This window comes from Dipodomys merriami, unplaced genomic scaffold, assembly GCF_024711535.1.
Source record: "Dipodomys merriami isolate MVZ:Mamm:240054 unplaced genomic scaffold, mDipMer1.0.p SCAF_129, whole genome shotgun sequence".
In the NCBI taxonomy this organism is placed as follows: domain Eukaryota; kingdom Metazoa; phylum Chordata; class Mammalia; order Rodentia; family Heteromyidae; genus Dipodomys; species Dipodomys merriami.
In genome coordinates, this window is record NW_027202593.1 from 2,963,600 (window position 1) to 2,980,363 (window position 16,764).

At 55.9% G+C, this 16,764-nt stretch overlaps 1 protein-coding gene across 1 annotated transcript in view; it reads left to right on the plus strand.

The window, feature by feature from the left end:
• The first annotated feature begins 1,462 nt into the window (after window positions 1–1,462).
• Window positions 1,463–16,764, plus strand: part of LOC138824431 (progesterone receptor-like) — a 34,987-nt gene continuing 19,685 nt past the window's right edge. The window contains exons 1-3 of the mRNA XM_070018277.1: window positions 1,463–2,793; window positions 3,454–3,605; window positions 14,260–14,376. Of these exons, the coding sequence (XP_069874378.1) occupies window positions 1,463–2,793; window positions 3,454–3,605; window positions 14,260–14,376 (1,600 nt within the window). The remainder of the gene's footprint in view (window positions 2,794–3,453; window positions 3,606–14,259; window positions 14,377–16,764) is intronic.

Consider the following 16,764-nt stretch of genomic DNA (forward strand, 5'->3'; position numbering starts at 1 on the left):
AGGATCAAATACAGGGGTTATACCATAGGGGGAAGAACATACAAAGAAACAAACAAAAAAAACCCACATAGTACATTATAAATACCTTGAAAACCATAGCAAGAACCCCTATTGGGGTTATTTCACTTAGTATCATCTTATCTGGTCATATGTACATAGCTTTTGTCCTCTTTTGCTTGTCCTAAACATATACTAGTTATTGCAAATAAGGGAAACCATGGGACCTAAGTTTCTTTGGGCCTGGCTTACTTCACTTCATATAATTTTTTCCAAGCCTTTCCATTTCCTGACAAATGGGGCAATGTCAATCTTTCTGATGGAGGCATAGAATTCCATTGTGTATATATGTACCACATTTTCTTGATCCATTCATCTACTGAGGGGCATCTGGGTTGGTTCCATATCTTAGCTATGGTAAATAATGCTGCAATAAACATGGTTGTGCTGGTAGCTTTAGTGTGGTCTTGTTTGTGATGATTTGGGTAAATGCCCAAAAGTGGGATTGCTGGGTCATAGGGGAGCTCTACGTGGAGTCTTTTGAGGGACTTCCATACTGCTCTCTAGAGTGGTTAAACAAGTTTGCACTCCCACCAACAATGCAGTAGGGTCCAGGGGCGACTTGTAAAGACACAACGCTCACTACTTCAGGGTGAGAACATTGCCGGGAGGAGGAAGTGTTCAACATCGCTACGGGGTTTTGTGATGAAGTGCGGGCATGCACCAGGGCCAAAGAAACCTGTCCCGGGCAGGTGTCCGCGGGGAGGTGGTGTGAGACAGCCCCACCCACTGGCGTGTGGGCTCGCGGCAGAGCCTGCAGTCCAGGGCCATCTGGGATCCGTTCATTCTAGCAGGGCAGCCGCCGTCAAGGGTCTCCCAGTGTGGGGAGCAGTCACGTGCACGCGAGACTGCGCCACGGCGGCGCGCGCGGCCCCCGGGGCCGAGCCGACGAGGGGGTGGGAGTCGGCCGGGGACTTGGCTCGCTGGTCGGTAATCGGGTAGGAAGTGCGGCGGCGGCGGCGGGTAGAGAGCGCCGGGGCCGGAGCCGCCGCGAGTCCCGGCGGCGCGCGTGCGTCCGGAGCCAGGAGCCGGAGCTGCGGGCCGCCCCGCGGCGGCGGGGATCGGGGGAAGCAGCGCGGCCGCGGGGGCGCGCGGCGGAAGGGAGCGTCGGAGGGCACCGCGGTTCCTGCGCCTCCCCGGCTCCTCTCCCCGGCCGCCGCCGCCCGTGCGGGCTGGGGACGGGCGCCACCTTCTCCTCCGCTGTCGGCGGGCGCACCCCCGCCACCCTTCCCGCAGGCGGGGCCGCGCGCGCCCGGGCTGGCCGGCGCCGCGCCCCCTCGGAGGCGGAGACCCCGGGTCCCGCACTCAGCCCTCCTGCCCCTCCGTCGGCCCCTATATCAGCGGCTCCCCGCCCGCGCCCCCTTCCCCTGCTCCCTGGAGCCGGGAGGGAAGGGGCGCCGCGGTCATGACCGAGCCCAAGCCCAAGGACGCCCGCGCCCCGTGCGCGGGGGACGGCGCGCTGGCCCCGGCCGAGGTCGGGGCGCCGCTGCTGGGTGGCGGGGACCGCGCGGTCTTCGCGGGGCCCCAGCCGTCGGACGCCTCCCTGGACGGGCTGCTCTTCCCCGGGCCGTGCGCGGGCCGGGGCCCCGCGGACGCGAAGCTGCCGGGCGCGGACGCGGCGGGCCCGGAGAAGGACGGCCGGCTGCTGGACAGCGTGCTCGACTCGCTCCTGGAGCCGCCGGGCGCGCGCGCCAGCCCGCCCGCCTGCGCCGCCGCCGGCGCCTGGTGCCTCTTCGGCCCGGGGGGCGCCGAGCTCCCCGACGACCCCCGCGTTCCGGCCACCAAGGGGGCCCCGGCGCTGCTCGCCAGCCGGCCCGAGACCCGGGCGGGCGCCGCGGGCAAGGGGCCGCCCCGGGGCCCGGCCCCGTCGGCGCGGGCGCTGCTGCTCCCCGCGCCGGGGACCCCGCCGTGGCCCGGCGCGCCCCCCAAGCCACCCGCCGCCGAGGGGGACGAGGAGGACGCCGGACCCGACGGCCCCGGGGGGCCACTGTCCCGGGCCCGAGTGCCGGGGCCCCGGGGCGGCCCCGCGGCGGAGCAGGACGCGGCCCCGCAGCCCGGGCGCGGCCCGCCGGGCGCCGCGGTGCTGGACCTGGTCCCCGTCCCGCTGCCCGTGCTGCCGCTCGGCCACGCGCTCCTGGCGGCGCGCACGCGGCAGCTGCTGGAGGGGGAGGCGCTGGACGGCCCCGGCGACTTCCCGGCCTGCGCCTACCCGCCCGACGCCGACCCCGACCCCAAGGACGACGCGTTCCCGGGCTTCGGCGACTTCCAGGCCGCGGCGCTCAAGATCAAGGAGGAGGAGGAGGGCGGCGCGGACGCGGCGGCGCGCTCCCCGCGCCCGTACCCCGCGCCCGGGGCCGCCGCCTTCGCGGACTTCGCGCCGCCGCCGCGGGCGCCCTCCTGCCGGCCCGGGGACGGCGCGGCGCCCGGCCCCGCCGCCGCCTCGCTGTCGCCCGCGCCCGCCCTGGAGTGCCTCGTCTACAAAGCGCCGGGCGCCGCCGCCCCGCCGGGCCCCTTCGCGCCCGCGCCCTGCAGGCCCGCGGGGCCCGGCGTCGGGGCCGGCGTCGCCGCCTGCCTGCTGCCCCGGGACGGCCTGGCCGCCACCTCCGCCGCCGCCGCGCCCGCGCCCGCGCCCGCGCTCTACCCGCCGCTCGGCCTCGCCCCGGCGCTCGGCTACCCGGCCGCGGCGCTCACGGACGGCCGCCCGCAGCTCTACCCGCCCTATCTCAACTACCTGAGGTGAGGCCCGCGGGCCCCTCGCGCCGCCCGGGCCCTCCGGGGCCCTCCTCCCGGCGGGGCGCAGGGTCGCTTCACGAGGCGCGAAGCTTCGGGATTACCTGGTGTCGGTGCGGCGGGGCCGGGCCGGGCCGGGCCGGGCCACCCAGGCGTTCGCGGCAGGCGTCGCGCGCGCGCGGGCGGGCGTGGAAGTGGAGCGTCGCGCGCGCGCCCGCTCTGACCCCGCTCTGACCCCGGCTCGCCCGCGCGCTCCCGAGGACTTCTGAATGCTGCCGAGTCACCAAGGGCGGGGGGGGGGGGGTCCGTGCGCGAGCCGAGCCGGCGGGGCCAGCCGCGCCCCCCTCCACCCCCGGCCCCCGGCCTGCTGGGCCCCGGCCCCGCGCCCCCCCCCCGGCCTGCTCGGCCCCGGCCCCGCGCCCCCCCCCCCGGCCTGCTCGGCCCCGGCCCCGCGTCCCCCCCCCCCCGGCCTGCTCGGCCCCGGCCCCGCGCCTCCCCCCCGGCCCCCGGCCTGCTCGGCCCCGGCCCCGCGCCCCCCCCCCCCGGCCTGCTCGGCCCCGGCCCCGCGTCCCCGCCGCGCTCCGGCCCGGCCGCCTCCGCGGGAAGCGCTCTGCGGGCAAGGCCCCAGGGCCGGCGCCGTTCACGAGCCTGGTGTCGCCCTTCCAGGACGGACTCGGAGGCCGGCCCCAGCCCGCAGTTCAGCCTGGAGTCCTTCCCTCAGAAGATCTGCCTGATCTGCGGGGACGAGGCGTCCGGCTGCCACTACGGCGTCCTCACCTGCGGGAGCTGCAAGGTGTTCTTCAAGAGGGCCATGGAAGGTAGGGTATCCCCCGTGCGTCATGGAGTGTAGGGTGCCCCCCGTGCGTCATGGAGTGTAGGGTGCCCCCCGTGCGTCATGGAGTGTAGGGTGCCCCCCGTGCGTCATGGAGGGTGGGGTGCTCCCCCGTGCGTCATGGAGGGTGGGGTGCTCCCCCGTGCGCCACGGAAGGTAGAGTGCCCCCCCAGAGTCATGGAGGCTAGGGAGGCCCCCCATGGAAGGTAGCTTCCCCCAGGCTCTGTGGCTGGAGCTCTCCCCAGAGACCATCCCGTAGTCTATAGGTGGTTCTATAGGGGGTTCTATACAGCTTCAAGGACAGGATGGACCTGTAGCAATACCATTACCATGCACTTGCTCACAATGCATTATAAATCAAACACCTGCGCCTGGCCAATCTTTGGACAGAATCTGCAGGGTTTATTGATAAAATAGTCACACGTTCCCCAGGACGGGGATTTTCTCCTCTAGGAGATGAAGTGGTAGTGGCCGGCAGGTACAGAGGCAGGGTGTCTCCTCCCCTGGCCTAGCTCTGTTTCCTGGGAGCACTCCTGTGCTAGGAAAGCAGCAGGCACTGACTGGGCACAGCTGTGCTCAGCCAGCACCTGTCACCCCCATTGGTAATGCCCCGCTCTTCCTCTTGGGACACGGCTCTGGGTGGCATTTCCAGTAGTCAAAGTTGATGCAACCTGGTTGAGTAAGCGTAATGTAGTTAAGTTATTCACAGGACACGAGACCGGAGAGAGGCACTGGCAGGTTTTTTAATTGTGTTGGAATATCATCCATGTTCCTACTACTTACTCACGATTAAGGCCCTCATTACGTTAGTGCATGCATCCCTTCATTCATCGTCTGCCGCCATGTCCAAACACTGAGCGGTAAGGGGTAAGAGCAATGAGGAGGAAGGGGAGAGCGGAACTTTCTAGCTAATTCCATGCATGTCGCTGACCACAGAGGTGGCAGGTCATTGGTTGCTGCAGTGCGTGGACAGAGCTGGGCTTCATGTGGGAAGCGATGTGCACAGAGTCAGCGAGACATACTCAGGCCATCCACAGGCCATGGTGGGCGCCAGGCAGAAAGGAAAACTCTTGTGAATGAAGTATTTCTTCCGGGTGCCACAGATCAATGGGAAACGGGCAGTGGCACAGGTCCCTTCACAGGGCATCAGAGTCAGACAAACATTCAGCTCGTCATCACAGCAGTGTGAGTTGTTTGCCTTTTCTATCTCTCACAGTCCACAAAATCATCCAGTAATCCCTCCACTATCATTTATTTGATGAGTGGTTGGGTCTTTGAGAAGGCATTTTACCAATCATCCCATTTAATTTACTTTCCGACACAGTCTACCCTTTGGCAGTTTTCCCATGATCCTAAATGTAAACACGTAGATACTGACTAGCTTTCACGTCAAGCTCCATACCCAGGTTTCTTCTCAGTTTACTACTGAGCGTGAAGGAGCCATGGCACGGTGACCTGTCGAAGCCACCCTCTGCTATACTGAAAACTACATAGTGACAGATGGCATTTGGTGTCATGAATTCAGCCTTCTGCTCTTGCTCTGGCTTGAGTCCTTGTACTTCTAGTGACTCAAGTGATACACTCTCCTTAAAAAAAACAGAAACACTAGCCAGGTGCTGGTGGCTCAGGCCTGTCAACCTAGCTATTCAGGAGGCTGAGAGCTGAGGATCGCAGTTCAAGGCCAGCCAAGGCAAGAAAGTCTGGGAGATTCTTATCTCCAGTAAGTTACTCAGAAAAAGCCGGAAGTGATGCTGTGGCGTAGGGGGCAGAGTGCCAGCCTTACGCATAAAGAGACTCAGGGACAGTTCCCAAGCCCCAGTTCAAGCCCCATGACTGTCAAAAAAGAAAAAAAGAAAAGAAAGGGGGGAGGACAGAGACACTGCCAATAAGGTATAGGTCCTATTTGATCAATAATGAAATTGTGTGTGTGTGTGTGTGGTAGAGGAGGGCTGCTAAGAAAGTGTTCTACCGCCTGAGCCGTGTGTGTGTGTGTGTGTGTGTGTGTGTGTGTGTGTGTGTGTGTGTGTGTGTGTGTGTGTGTGTGTGTGTGTGTGGTGTGGTAGAGAAGGATCTACTGCTAGGAAGTGTTCTACCGCCTGAGCCGTGACTCCAGCCGTGGACTTTTTTTCAGATAGGATTTTGTGCTTTTCTTACACCAGCCTGGGGCCCTGGCCCTGCTGTCTCCAGGTCCCATGTAGCTGGGATTAAAGGCATGCAACACCATGCCTGATCCGATAGTGCTCATCTTTTCCTTCCTTTGTGAGTCTCCTGTATCTGCACCTCAATTTTTACCTGTGTGTATATCATGCATGCTTAGGATCTGTTACTCTATAACCAATACCACGTGCAGTGTATGTGTTGCCCTGCTTTTTCATGGATCCCTAAGCATGTTTGTATTCATGCATGCATCATGAATTAAGGAATCTGTGAATACAGAGGCAAGCACAGCCCGGCCTACAACCCCTCCCACAGTCACTGGGTTCTGTTCTAGACACTGGTCCACAGCACCTGACTGGCTTGATTCAATCTGAACTCACGTTTGGGTATTTTGTAGTCCCCAGGAATGTCTGTATATTTTTCTGCATAAAAATGTTTCCTTGTAATGAGTTGTTTTCTATCATCTTTTTTTTTTTTTTTGGTCTGGTTGTGGGGCCTGAACTCTGGGCCTGGGCGCTGTCCTATCATCTTTCTAAAGTACCAGTGGTTCTTAATTTTTAAACACAACTTGCCCCAAAAGGGAGGTGATTGGGCCTTGTTTTTATGAGACTCATCAACAGGACAAGTCACCTTGCAGAAAAGAGTCTCTTAGACTCTGAGGAGAGGTAGCTCAGCCTTGTGCAAGTACCAGAAGCTTCTATGTAGGGAGAAGGACACAGGCCCCCATCAGAAAGAGCTAGAGCCTGGCTCACGTACTTCCCAGCCTGCAGAAGAATACGGCAAGGATTTGTACCCGTGTAAGCCAGGCGGCTCACGGAATTCTGTCCCCATGACCCCAGTGGACTAAGACAGCTGAGTACTCAGAACCCGAGGACAAACAGTGAGGCCACGTGGTTCACGCTGAGGTCAGGCACAGGTTGTAAGGTCACGTGGTTCATGCTGTGGTCAGGCACACATTGTCTGTAAGGTCACATGGTTCACGCTGTGGTCAGGCACAGGTTGTAAGGTCATGTGGTACACACTGAGGTCAGGCACAGGGTGTCTGTAAGGTCACGTGGTTCATGCTGTGGTCAGGCACAGGTTGTAAGGTCACGTGGTACACGCTGTGGTCAGGCACAGGTTGTCTGTAAGGTCACGTGGTTCACGCTGTGGTCAGGCACAGGTTGTAAGGTCACGTGGTACACGCTGTGATCAGGTACAGGTTGTAAGGTCACGTGGTTCATGCTGTGGTCAGGCACACATTGTCTGTAAGGTCACATGGTTCACGCTGTGGTCAGGCACAGGTTGTAAGGTCATGTGGTTCACGCTGTGGTCAGGCACAGGTTGTAAGGTCATGTGGTACACGCTGAGGTCAGGCACAGGTTGTAAGGTCACGTGGTTCATGCTGTGGTCAGGCACAGGTTGTAAGGTCATGTGGTTCACGCTGAGGTTAGGCACAGATTGTAAGGTCACATGGTTCACGCTGTGGTCAGGCACAGGTTGTAAGGTCACGTGGTTCACGCTGTGGTCAGGCACAGGTTGTAAAGTCATGTGGTACACGCTGTGGTCAGGCACAGGTTGTCTGTAAGGTCACGTGGTTCACGCTGTGGTCAGGCACAGGTTGTAAGGTCATGTGGTACACGCTGTGGTCAGGTGCAGGTTGTCTGTAAGGTCACATGGTTCACGCTGTGGTCAGGCACAGGTTGTAAGGTCACGTGGTTCATGCTGTGGTCAGGCACACGTTGTCTGTAAGGTCACGTGGTTCACGCTGTGGTCAGGCACACATTGTCTGTAAGGTCACGTGGTTCACGCTGTGGTCAGGCACAGGTTGTCTGTAAGGTCACGTGGCTCATGCTGTGGTCAGGCAGAGGTTGTAAGGTCACATGGTTCACGCTGTGGTCAGGCACAGGTTGTAAGGTCACGTGGTACACGCTGTGGTCAGGCACAGGTTGTCTGTAAGGTCACGTGGTTCACGCTGTGGTCAGGCACAGGTTGTAAGGTCACATGGTACACGCTGTGGTCAGGCACAGGTTGTCTGTAAGGTCACATGGTTCACGCTGTGGTCAGGCACAGGTTGTCTGTAAGGTCACATGGTTCACGCTGTGGTCAGGCACAGGCTGTCTGTAAGGTCACATGGTTCACGCTGTGGTCAGGCACAGGTTGTAAGGTCATGTGGCTCACGCTGTGGTCAGGCGCAGGTTGTAAGGTCATGTGGTTCATGCTGTGGTCAGGCACAGGTTGTCTGTAAGGTCACATGGTTCACGCTGTGGTCAGGCACAGGTTGTAAGGTCATGTGGTTCACGCTGTGGTCAGGCGCAGGTTGTAAGGTCATGTGGTTCATGCTGTGGTCAGGCACAGGTTGTCTGTAAGGTCACATGGTACACGCTGTGGTCAGGCACAGGTTGTAAGGTCACATGGTACACGCTGTGGTTAGGCACAGGTTGTAAGGTCATGTGGTACACGCTGTGGTCAGGCACAGGTTGTCTGTAAGGTCATGTGGTTCACGCTGTGGTCAGGCACAGGTTGTAAGGTCACGTGGTACACGCTGTGATCAGGTACAGGTTGTAAGGTCACGTGGTTCACGCTGTGGTCAGGCACAGGTTGTAAGGTCACGTGGTACACGCTGTGGTCAGGCACAGGTTGTCTGTAAGGTCACATGGTTCACGCTGTGGTCAGGCACAGGTTGTAAGGTCATGTGGTTCACGCTGTGGTCAGGCGCAGGTTGTAAGGTCATGTGGTTCATGCTGTGGTCAGGCACAGGTTGTCTGTAAGGTCACATGGTTCACGCTGTGGTCAGGCACAGGTTGTAAGGTCACATGGTACACGCTGTGGTTAGGCACAGGTTGTAAGGTCATGTGGTACACGCTGTGGTCAGGCACAGGTTGTCTGTAAGGTCATGTGGTTCACGCTGTGGTCAGGCACAGGTTGTAAGGTCATGTGGTACACGCTGTGGTCAGGCACAGGTTGTCTGTAAGGTCATGTGGTTCACGCTGTGGTCAGGCACAGGTTGTAAGGTAACGTGGTACACGCTGTGATCAGGTGCAGGTTGTAAGGTCATGTGGTTCACGCTGTGGTCATGTGCAGGTTGTCTGTAAGGTCACATGGTTCACGCTGTAGTCAGGCACAGGTTGTAAGGTCACGTGGTTCACGCTGAGGTCAGGCACAGATTGTCTGTAAGGTCACGTGGTACACGCTGTGGTCAGGCACACATTATCTGTAAGGTCACGTGGTTCACGCTGTGGTCAGGCACAGGTTGTAAGGTCACGTGGTACACGCTGTGGTCAGGCACAGGTTGTAAGGTCACGTGGTTCACGCTGTGGTCAGGCACAGGTTGTAAGGTCATGTGGTTCACGCTGTGGTCAGGCACAGGTTGTAAGGTCACGTGGTTCATGCTGTGGTCAGGTGCAGGTTGTCTGTAAGGTCACGTGGTTCATGCTGTGGTCAGGCACAGATTGTCTGTAAGGTCACGTGGTTCACGCTGTGGTCAGGCACAGGTTGTCTGTAAGGTCACATGGTTCATGTGGTGGTCAGCCCCTGGTTGTTGTAAGGTCACATGCTGGGGTCAGGTACAGGTTTTCTATAAGGTCACATGGTTTGTTGTAAAGTCACATGGTAGGCGCTGGGGTCATGCACACATTTCTGTCCACCCAGGGATCCTCTTTTGCAGGTCCCTGACTATAATAATGGTGGGTAAAAAAAATCCATGTATCCAGCTTACTGCTCTTTCTACCATCAAATAACACATACCACATGCAGAACACGTTGGTAGGCAACAACACACAACTGGAAAACTGCCGGAGATGCAGTAAATAACCGCTGGGAAGTGTGAAGGAGCAGTTGCCGGTGTGTTGGTTTGCACGGCATGAAGTACTGCTGGGGCCGTCGGTGAGACGCAGGCTGCCGCACCGCGCAGCCCTGGTGCTGAGGCTCTGGCTTGGAAGTCCATCCGGTGGCAGTGGCTCCACACCACGCGTGAGCATCAGTGAGCATTCTGGACCTCCTGGGCACCGTCTCTCGCTTGCTCCCACTCTGCACGCCCACCTGGAGCCTGGCACGGGCTAAGCCTCCTGGGGTTCCCCACTTTCTCTGATCGGCTTCTCGCCCACCCCTCTCTGCTTGTGAGCTAGGAGCTAGCAGGGGGAGGGGGGGCGGGGAAGAGAATTATATTTTAAGTGAGCTAACACTATCATTAGATGCTTTGTGGCTAAGCTTTGATGGTTGCTAGGTTTTGTTTGAATCACGAAAATATAAAAAACACTTTTCAATGAGTCAATAAAGTTAAGATGTATAGAAAAGACATATTCTTGAAGGCACCTGTTTCCTGTGCTATAAAGAAAATTGTTCCTCTGTCCTCTTTCTCTCTCCCTCCCTCCCCACCCCCTCTCTTCTGTACTGAAGTCTGAAATCAAGGTCTCTGACTTGCAAGGTAAGTGCTCTGCCTCTTGAACCACACTCCTGTTCTGCTTTAGCTTAGAACCTGACTGAGCCTCTGATCCTACACCTCCAAGCCCTCTAAGTAACTGGAATTTGCAGGCATACGCAACCGTACCCAGCTTATTTACTGATGTGAGATCTTGCTAACTTTTTTTGTCCGGCCTGTCTTTAAACTATGACCCATGAGCCACTGCACTTGGCTGGACAGTGGCAGTCTCTTTGCTCACACGCCGTTGTTGCTGGTTTTCTCTGCCTAGTACTTGCAAGGAGTCTTTAGATGTAAAGATGGGCTGTGGTTTTATTTTGCAGAAGGACATGTTTTCTGAATCGCCTCTTCTCTGATGACAAGTGTCTCAATAGTATAGGGCTTAGAAGACATTCAGCAGACAGAATGACATCTCTTCAAGTTAAACAGAAAGCCATCTTTGTTATGTACAGAATATTTTAAAACTAGTGTTGGAGTGATGATTCTATTGTTATAAAAGTATTATGAGAGGTCAGAGTCTCACAGCTATGTCCTTAAACACTTGCAAGCAGGGTTTTCTGAATTGTTCATCTTTCCAGGAATTTCTCCAGTGAGGTTCAGAGCATGTTTTGTAACAGTTTTTATGAGGTGCTCACACCGTGCTGGATGGCTCCCACAAAGCGTAAAGAGATGAACTCGTGTGAGCTGGCAGGCTGTAAGGTCCTGTGGTATCTGTATGGATCAAAGGGAGCTGAGCCTGCCCCCTTGCCTGTTTGCTAGTGTCCCTCTGTACTAAGTATTTGCCAAACAAAAGACCCTCATTGTATCAGGGGAAGCAGAAGTTTGCTAGATGGATTTCTGGGGGTGGGGAGAGGCATCATTACGATAGAAAAGGAGTCTCATGACAAAGGCGTCTGTGCCAGTCTGCCCACTCCTTCCACAAGGTGTCCTGTGGGGGAGGGAGCAGGCGGGCTTCACTTCCTCTCTTCTCCACCTTCCAACATGTTCTGCCCTCATTTCAGCTGATGAGCCTGCTTTCCAATTGTGTGTGTGTGTGTGTGTGTGTGTGTGTGTGTGTGTGTGTGTGTGTGTGTGTGTGTGTGTTAGACTTGAACTCAGGGCCTAGGGGCTCCCTGAGCTTTTCCACTCAAGACTAGTGCTCTACCACTTGAGCCACAGCTCCACTTCTGCTTTTTTGGTGATTAATTGGAGAGAAGAGTCTCACAGACGTTCCCGCCTGGGTTGGCTTCCATGCTCGGATCTCAGCCTCCTGAGTAGCGAGGGTTACAGGTGTGAGCCAGTGGCGCCCACACTTCCCAGCTGGGAGCCAGCTTCATGAGCTGTCAGCCCGTGTGGCGTGCTCTCACCGTCCACCTGTGCCAGGCTGAGCGGGGCAGGCTTCTCATGCCAGCGCTCCTGGCTGGCACGGGACACAGGCCAGCCTGCCGTGCAGAGCCACGCCTGCTTCCCCTCTGCCTTCTGCCCGCTCCTCTTCACACATTCTGCTGTTTGTCCATCTTTAACTAAAACACAACCCAGATCTTCCTGCTGAATTCCTGTGTTTTTTCTTTCCCAGCACAGTTCTTTTGAGTCTTCTCCATTTCTTTCTCAATCGTAATTCGAATTCCAGTTCTGACTCTGTCTTGCTCCCGCCTCCCGACGGGTGATTTTCAGGCCCAGGTGTTGGACCCACTGGTGCCTTTCAGTCTGACAGGTGTGCCTGTCGGGTAATAGAGCCGAGCTGCAATAATGGCGTCAGCATCCGTATCAGATCCCTCTCGATTCCCGCTCGGCGGGAGGCATGCAGCGCCCGCTGGAGAGGTTCCCTCACAGCGACGGAAGGGGCGGGCCGCGGGAATCTTGAGGTCTGCCGTTACTTTTCCTGGGTACCAGTTACTGGGGTCACTTTCCCTGATTTAGCTTGTGTGTCCAGCACAGCAGACCCACAGGAAGCCGGTCTTTGTCTCTGCATTACAGGTGGGATGCTGATGAGATCACTTTCTCATGATGTAGGGACTGGTGGATGCTGCCTTGGTGCCAGGTGTATACGGTATGAATACTTTGTTGGGTGTATATGGTGTGACTACTTTGCCTGTTGTATACAGTGTGAATACTTTGTTGGGTGTATATGGTGTGACTACTTTGCCTGTTGTATACAATGTGAATACTTTGCTGGGTGTATCTGGTGTGAATACTTTTCAGTGTATATGGTGTGAGTACTACAACAGGTGTATACAGTGTGAATACTTTGTTGGGAGTGTTCGGTGTGAATACTTGGTGTTTGATAACATGTAGGATGACCACAGAGCAGCTCAATAATCCATTTATAGTGCTTCTAAAAAATAAACGAAAACAAAATCAAATCCAGTGAGAATACTCAGTCCTTACAGACAATAAATGTCAGGGGCCAGGTGTGGCAGCTCACACTTACAGTCCTGGCTTCTGGGAAGGCAGAGATCAGTCAGGATCACAGTTTGAGGCCAGCCTGGGAAAAAAGTTAGAAGACACCGCCAGCTTAACCTTAGGGTAGATCAGATTGTTTTTGAGATGACTATTCTCTGAAACTTTGATTTCTTTATATGTATATATATAAAAAAACCAGCAGACTCATTAGGTGTTAACTTCTCAAACCAAATAACAGCATTAGAAGAATAGTAACCTCCAGAGAAGTTGCGATCGCCGCTGCCCACAATTATTAATGCAATGGTCCTGCACAGGCTCTGAATCTCTGACAAGATACATGTTGAAGCCTTCCTGGTTATTCTAAAAGAAAGATAACATGTGCTCCCATTATCAGCAAAAAGGGGAAATGGCTTGTGTCACGGTCTTGGGGTCGCTCTGGCAGAGGCCTCTGGCTCTCCTGTTTGCACCCCTGCCCCCTCCCGTGCCCCCCACATGCAGGCCGGGCAGCAGAGGCTGCGCACCCCCACGGAGGGAGGGATGCGTGTGGTAAAGCCCAGGCCTGCCTGCGTCCCTGTGGACTGCACAGCGCTTGTCAGCTCATCAGGACGGCAGAGGATGCCGTTTTAACTTTTATTACCCATCCTGATTTTTATCAGCTCTAAAACTTTCTTTTTATAGTGCTGTCCCAACTCCCCGAGGCGATTGTGTAACCCGAAAATATAATTTATGACACCAGCCTAAAACGCTTAACGAGTTACCTCTAATGATCAATTTTCGAAGTAGCGGGTGTGTGCTGCGCAGTCTCCGGCATCCTCCCTTCCGCCGCGCCGCGCCGTGCGCACTCCTGCCAGTCGGACACTCCCCGGGCTCCGTCCCTGACGTTCCTCCCATGGTCCCCTCTCCGCCCAGCCTCGGTCCACTTTCTGTGGCTGACCACAATGTTCCCTGGGCTGGGTGAATGACAGAGAAGAGAGGTGTGGGGGCTCCGTCCTGGGGCGGCTCCAGTGGTGGGCTGGTGGGGCGAGCCCGTCCGGCTCGGAGCGCCCCACAGCGAGGCTTTGACCACAGGCCCACTGTGCCATCACCCAGTCACATGGAACACCTCCCCCAGGGGCAGAGCCATCCTCGGCCCCTCCTGGTCCAGGGCCCACCCCAGCCCGTGGACACATGGCCATCAGCCCTCGATGAAATCAAATGCTTTCCACAACCAAGCAGCCCAAGCTCCAGTCCTACATTTCCTGCCCAGTCCTTGATCCATCGTTTCTCCAGGAACTAACCACCGCCCCGCCCCCCCCAGAGCCCCTGCACTCTGCTTGCACAACGATGCTTCTCCTGACTCTGACTGTCGGCGATGGCCATGGTGGAGAATAGACTGGGCTCCAGGCTCCGCTTGGCGGGCCAGGTCTCCCTTCGAGGCTGTGACGTCACCCTAGAACCCCTCCTCCCCCACTGGAACGTTCCATGCTGAGCTGCTAAGCTCCTTAGTCTTTAAGATGGACACACACTGTGTTTTATTTGGTTGCACACTTAGCCGCACGTTTAAATGACGTGGTACTGACCGCCTCCCTCTGGCCTCGAAGCCTGGGTGAGGGGCGGTCAGCCCGGCTGGGGGGTCACCGGCTCCCCAACCGTGTCCACCCGCCATCCACTCACCTGCACTGCAAAGGCCGTGAATAATTCTGACTTTCTGTCTGCTTTTCAGGGCAACATAACTACTTATGCGCTGGGCGAAATGACTGCATTGTGGATAAGATCCGCAGGAAGAACTGCCCGGCCTGCCGCCTTAGAAAGTGCTGCCAGGCCGGCATGGTGCTGGGAGGTGAGCGCCGCCCGTCCCTCCCCGCGGGCTCTGGGTCCCCGAACCCCCAGGGCCCGAAAGTCCCGGTGGTCTTACCTGCCCTTGTTTCCTGGTGCTTTGGCTTGGTTTTGTTTTTCTGTCTTGGTGACTGGTAGATGAATGACGCCATCCACAGGATATCACATCAGGTTTACAGACATCCAGCTGAGGCTGGCGAAGAGGAGACGCGGTGACCGCCTGTCACATGACCATAGGATGCCAGAGCCAGTGGCCTGGGGCAAGGGGAGGAAAGGAAAGCACTTGTGGGAGCGTTGGCAAAGGCTTCGAGAGGAGCCTCTCAAGGGTAGACAGACGGACTACAGGTGGACAGACAAAGTCTGTGTGTGAGAAAGCACAGCACCCTGTGGTTTTTCTAGAAAGTCAGTCAGTTGGCAGGAACCAGAAGGAAGGGAGCGCCAAAGGCAGCCTGGGCCATGCAGCTTCTGGGCCATGCAGCTTCTGGGGATCTGCAGCTTCTGGGGTTCTGCAGCTTCTGGGGTTCTGGCACATGGTGGAGTCATGACCTTTCCAAACCAATGACCCAGGGCAGCATGCAGACGGAGCCGTCCCCCCCTTTACCAAGCACTTCTCCTGCAGCCCTGCGCCGCCCCCTGCGTGCCGGCCGCCCGCCTGCACCCAGCACCGATGCCTGCTGAACGGGCAACAGATGTAGCCTTTCGGGCTAGCCGGCCTTTGGGGAAAGACGCAAAATGGCCCAACTACAGACAGAATCTGCAGGGTTTATTGAGAAAATAGTCACACATTCCCATAATTCAAGTAAATACAAGTATTTAAATGGAATACAAAAACGTACTGATTAGAAGTACAACCTTACGAATTCTGCATTTCACAAACATTTTGCTGGTGTGTGTGTAAGAGTTTGACCTCAAAGCCCCGGCGCTGGTAGGCTGGCCCTTACCACGGAGCCAGGCCTCCAGCCCTGGGATTTGTTTTCCTTATGTTTGAGACCAAGTCTCATTCCATGCAAGCAGTTGGGCATGGCCTCCCCTTAGACTTCCTGTTTTGGCTAGGGTAACGTTGCTCCCAGCTCTCTACTGAGATGTCCTATGGACTTTTCTGCCTGAGCTGGCCTTGAACCACGAGTCTCCCAAACTCAGCCTCCCAAGTAGCTAAGGCTACAAGTGTGACCCACCAGTGTGGCCCTCAGCCATTTTATTCACATTCATTCCATGCATCTTTGGTGACAGAGTTCTGGCTTCACCAGAGCTGGTTCTGAAGTCAGCTGTTACTTTCAAAAGCTCATCATCGATGATCGAAAGCATTTGCTAGGCATCACCTTCGTAAGCCATGTATAGCGCTGTAACTGGAAATGGGTCAGCATCGCCCAAAGTGCCTATTTGCGTCATCGTTTTAATAGTTGACTGTGAAGGGTAAGTTTGTTACGATTCCTGATTATTTAACAACTTGCCATATTATTTTGTTATGGAATATATATCAAGTCTGCAAAAGTATTACTTAAAGTAGTTTTTCACACTGCCATACATACACTTCTCAGAGGTGTTTCAGATGTTCGTTTTTACTGTCTTTAAGGAGTAAGACATTGCAGAGTTTTGAAATAACTTGGACTATGCAGCTCTCTCCCTCGCCATGCTGAATCACTGCTTGACATCAGCAGGCTCGTAGTTCAGGCAGGAATCCTGAACTAACTTACCACCCTCGGAACTGGCCATCACGCTACACATGCACCTACTTCTTAAGCTTTCTTCTCCCCATAGTGCTGGGTTGATGAGATTTGTTCATATTTATATGTGACCATAGGATTTCATGTTTAACTACTTTGTGGTACTTCATTTTATGAACATCCCACATTGCTTTTCTCTGTTCTTACGTTAATGGGTATTCGTTTATAATTTTCCATAATTGTCAGTTCTCCTGCAGTAGATATTCTTGACCATGGATGCGTGTGCCTGTGTGTTAGGAGTGTTCTAGATCATGTACCAATAAAGAGATTTTCTGGTTTACTAAGCTCTTATGGGCCCTAGTGGTTGCTGATGTCTGTAACCCCCTCTACAATGGAGTTGGGGATCAGGAAGATCACAGTTCAAGGCCCATGTTCCCTTTTCCTTTCTTTCCTGTCCCTTCTCTCTCCCTCCCTTCTTTATTCACTTCTGTTTCTTGCTCCTTGTTGAGGTTTCTCGTTTCTGATATATGAACCAAACCATTTGCTCAACATGACACATAGAAGAACACTAAAGAACTTTGTGAAGGACTCCATAAAATCCCAAGTCAGAAACGTGGTTCTGACATGTCACTTCACAGATCTTGTTCACGGGCAGTTTCTTCCTGTTTGTGCCAGTGACTAAGTTCTCATTATAAGAATTATGTCTGGGCTCTTTCGTCTTCTGGTGC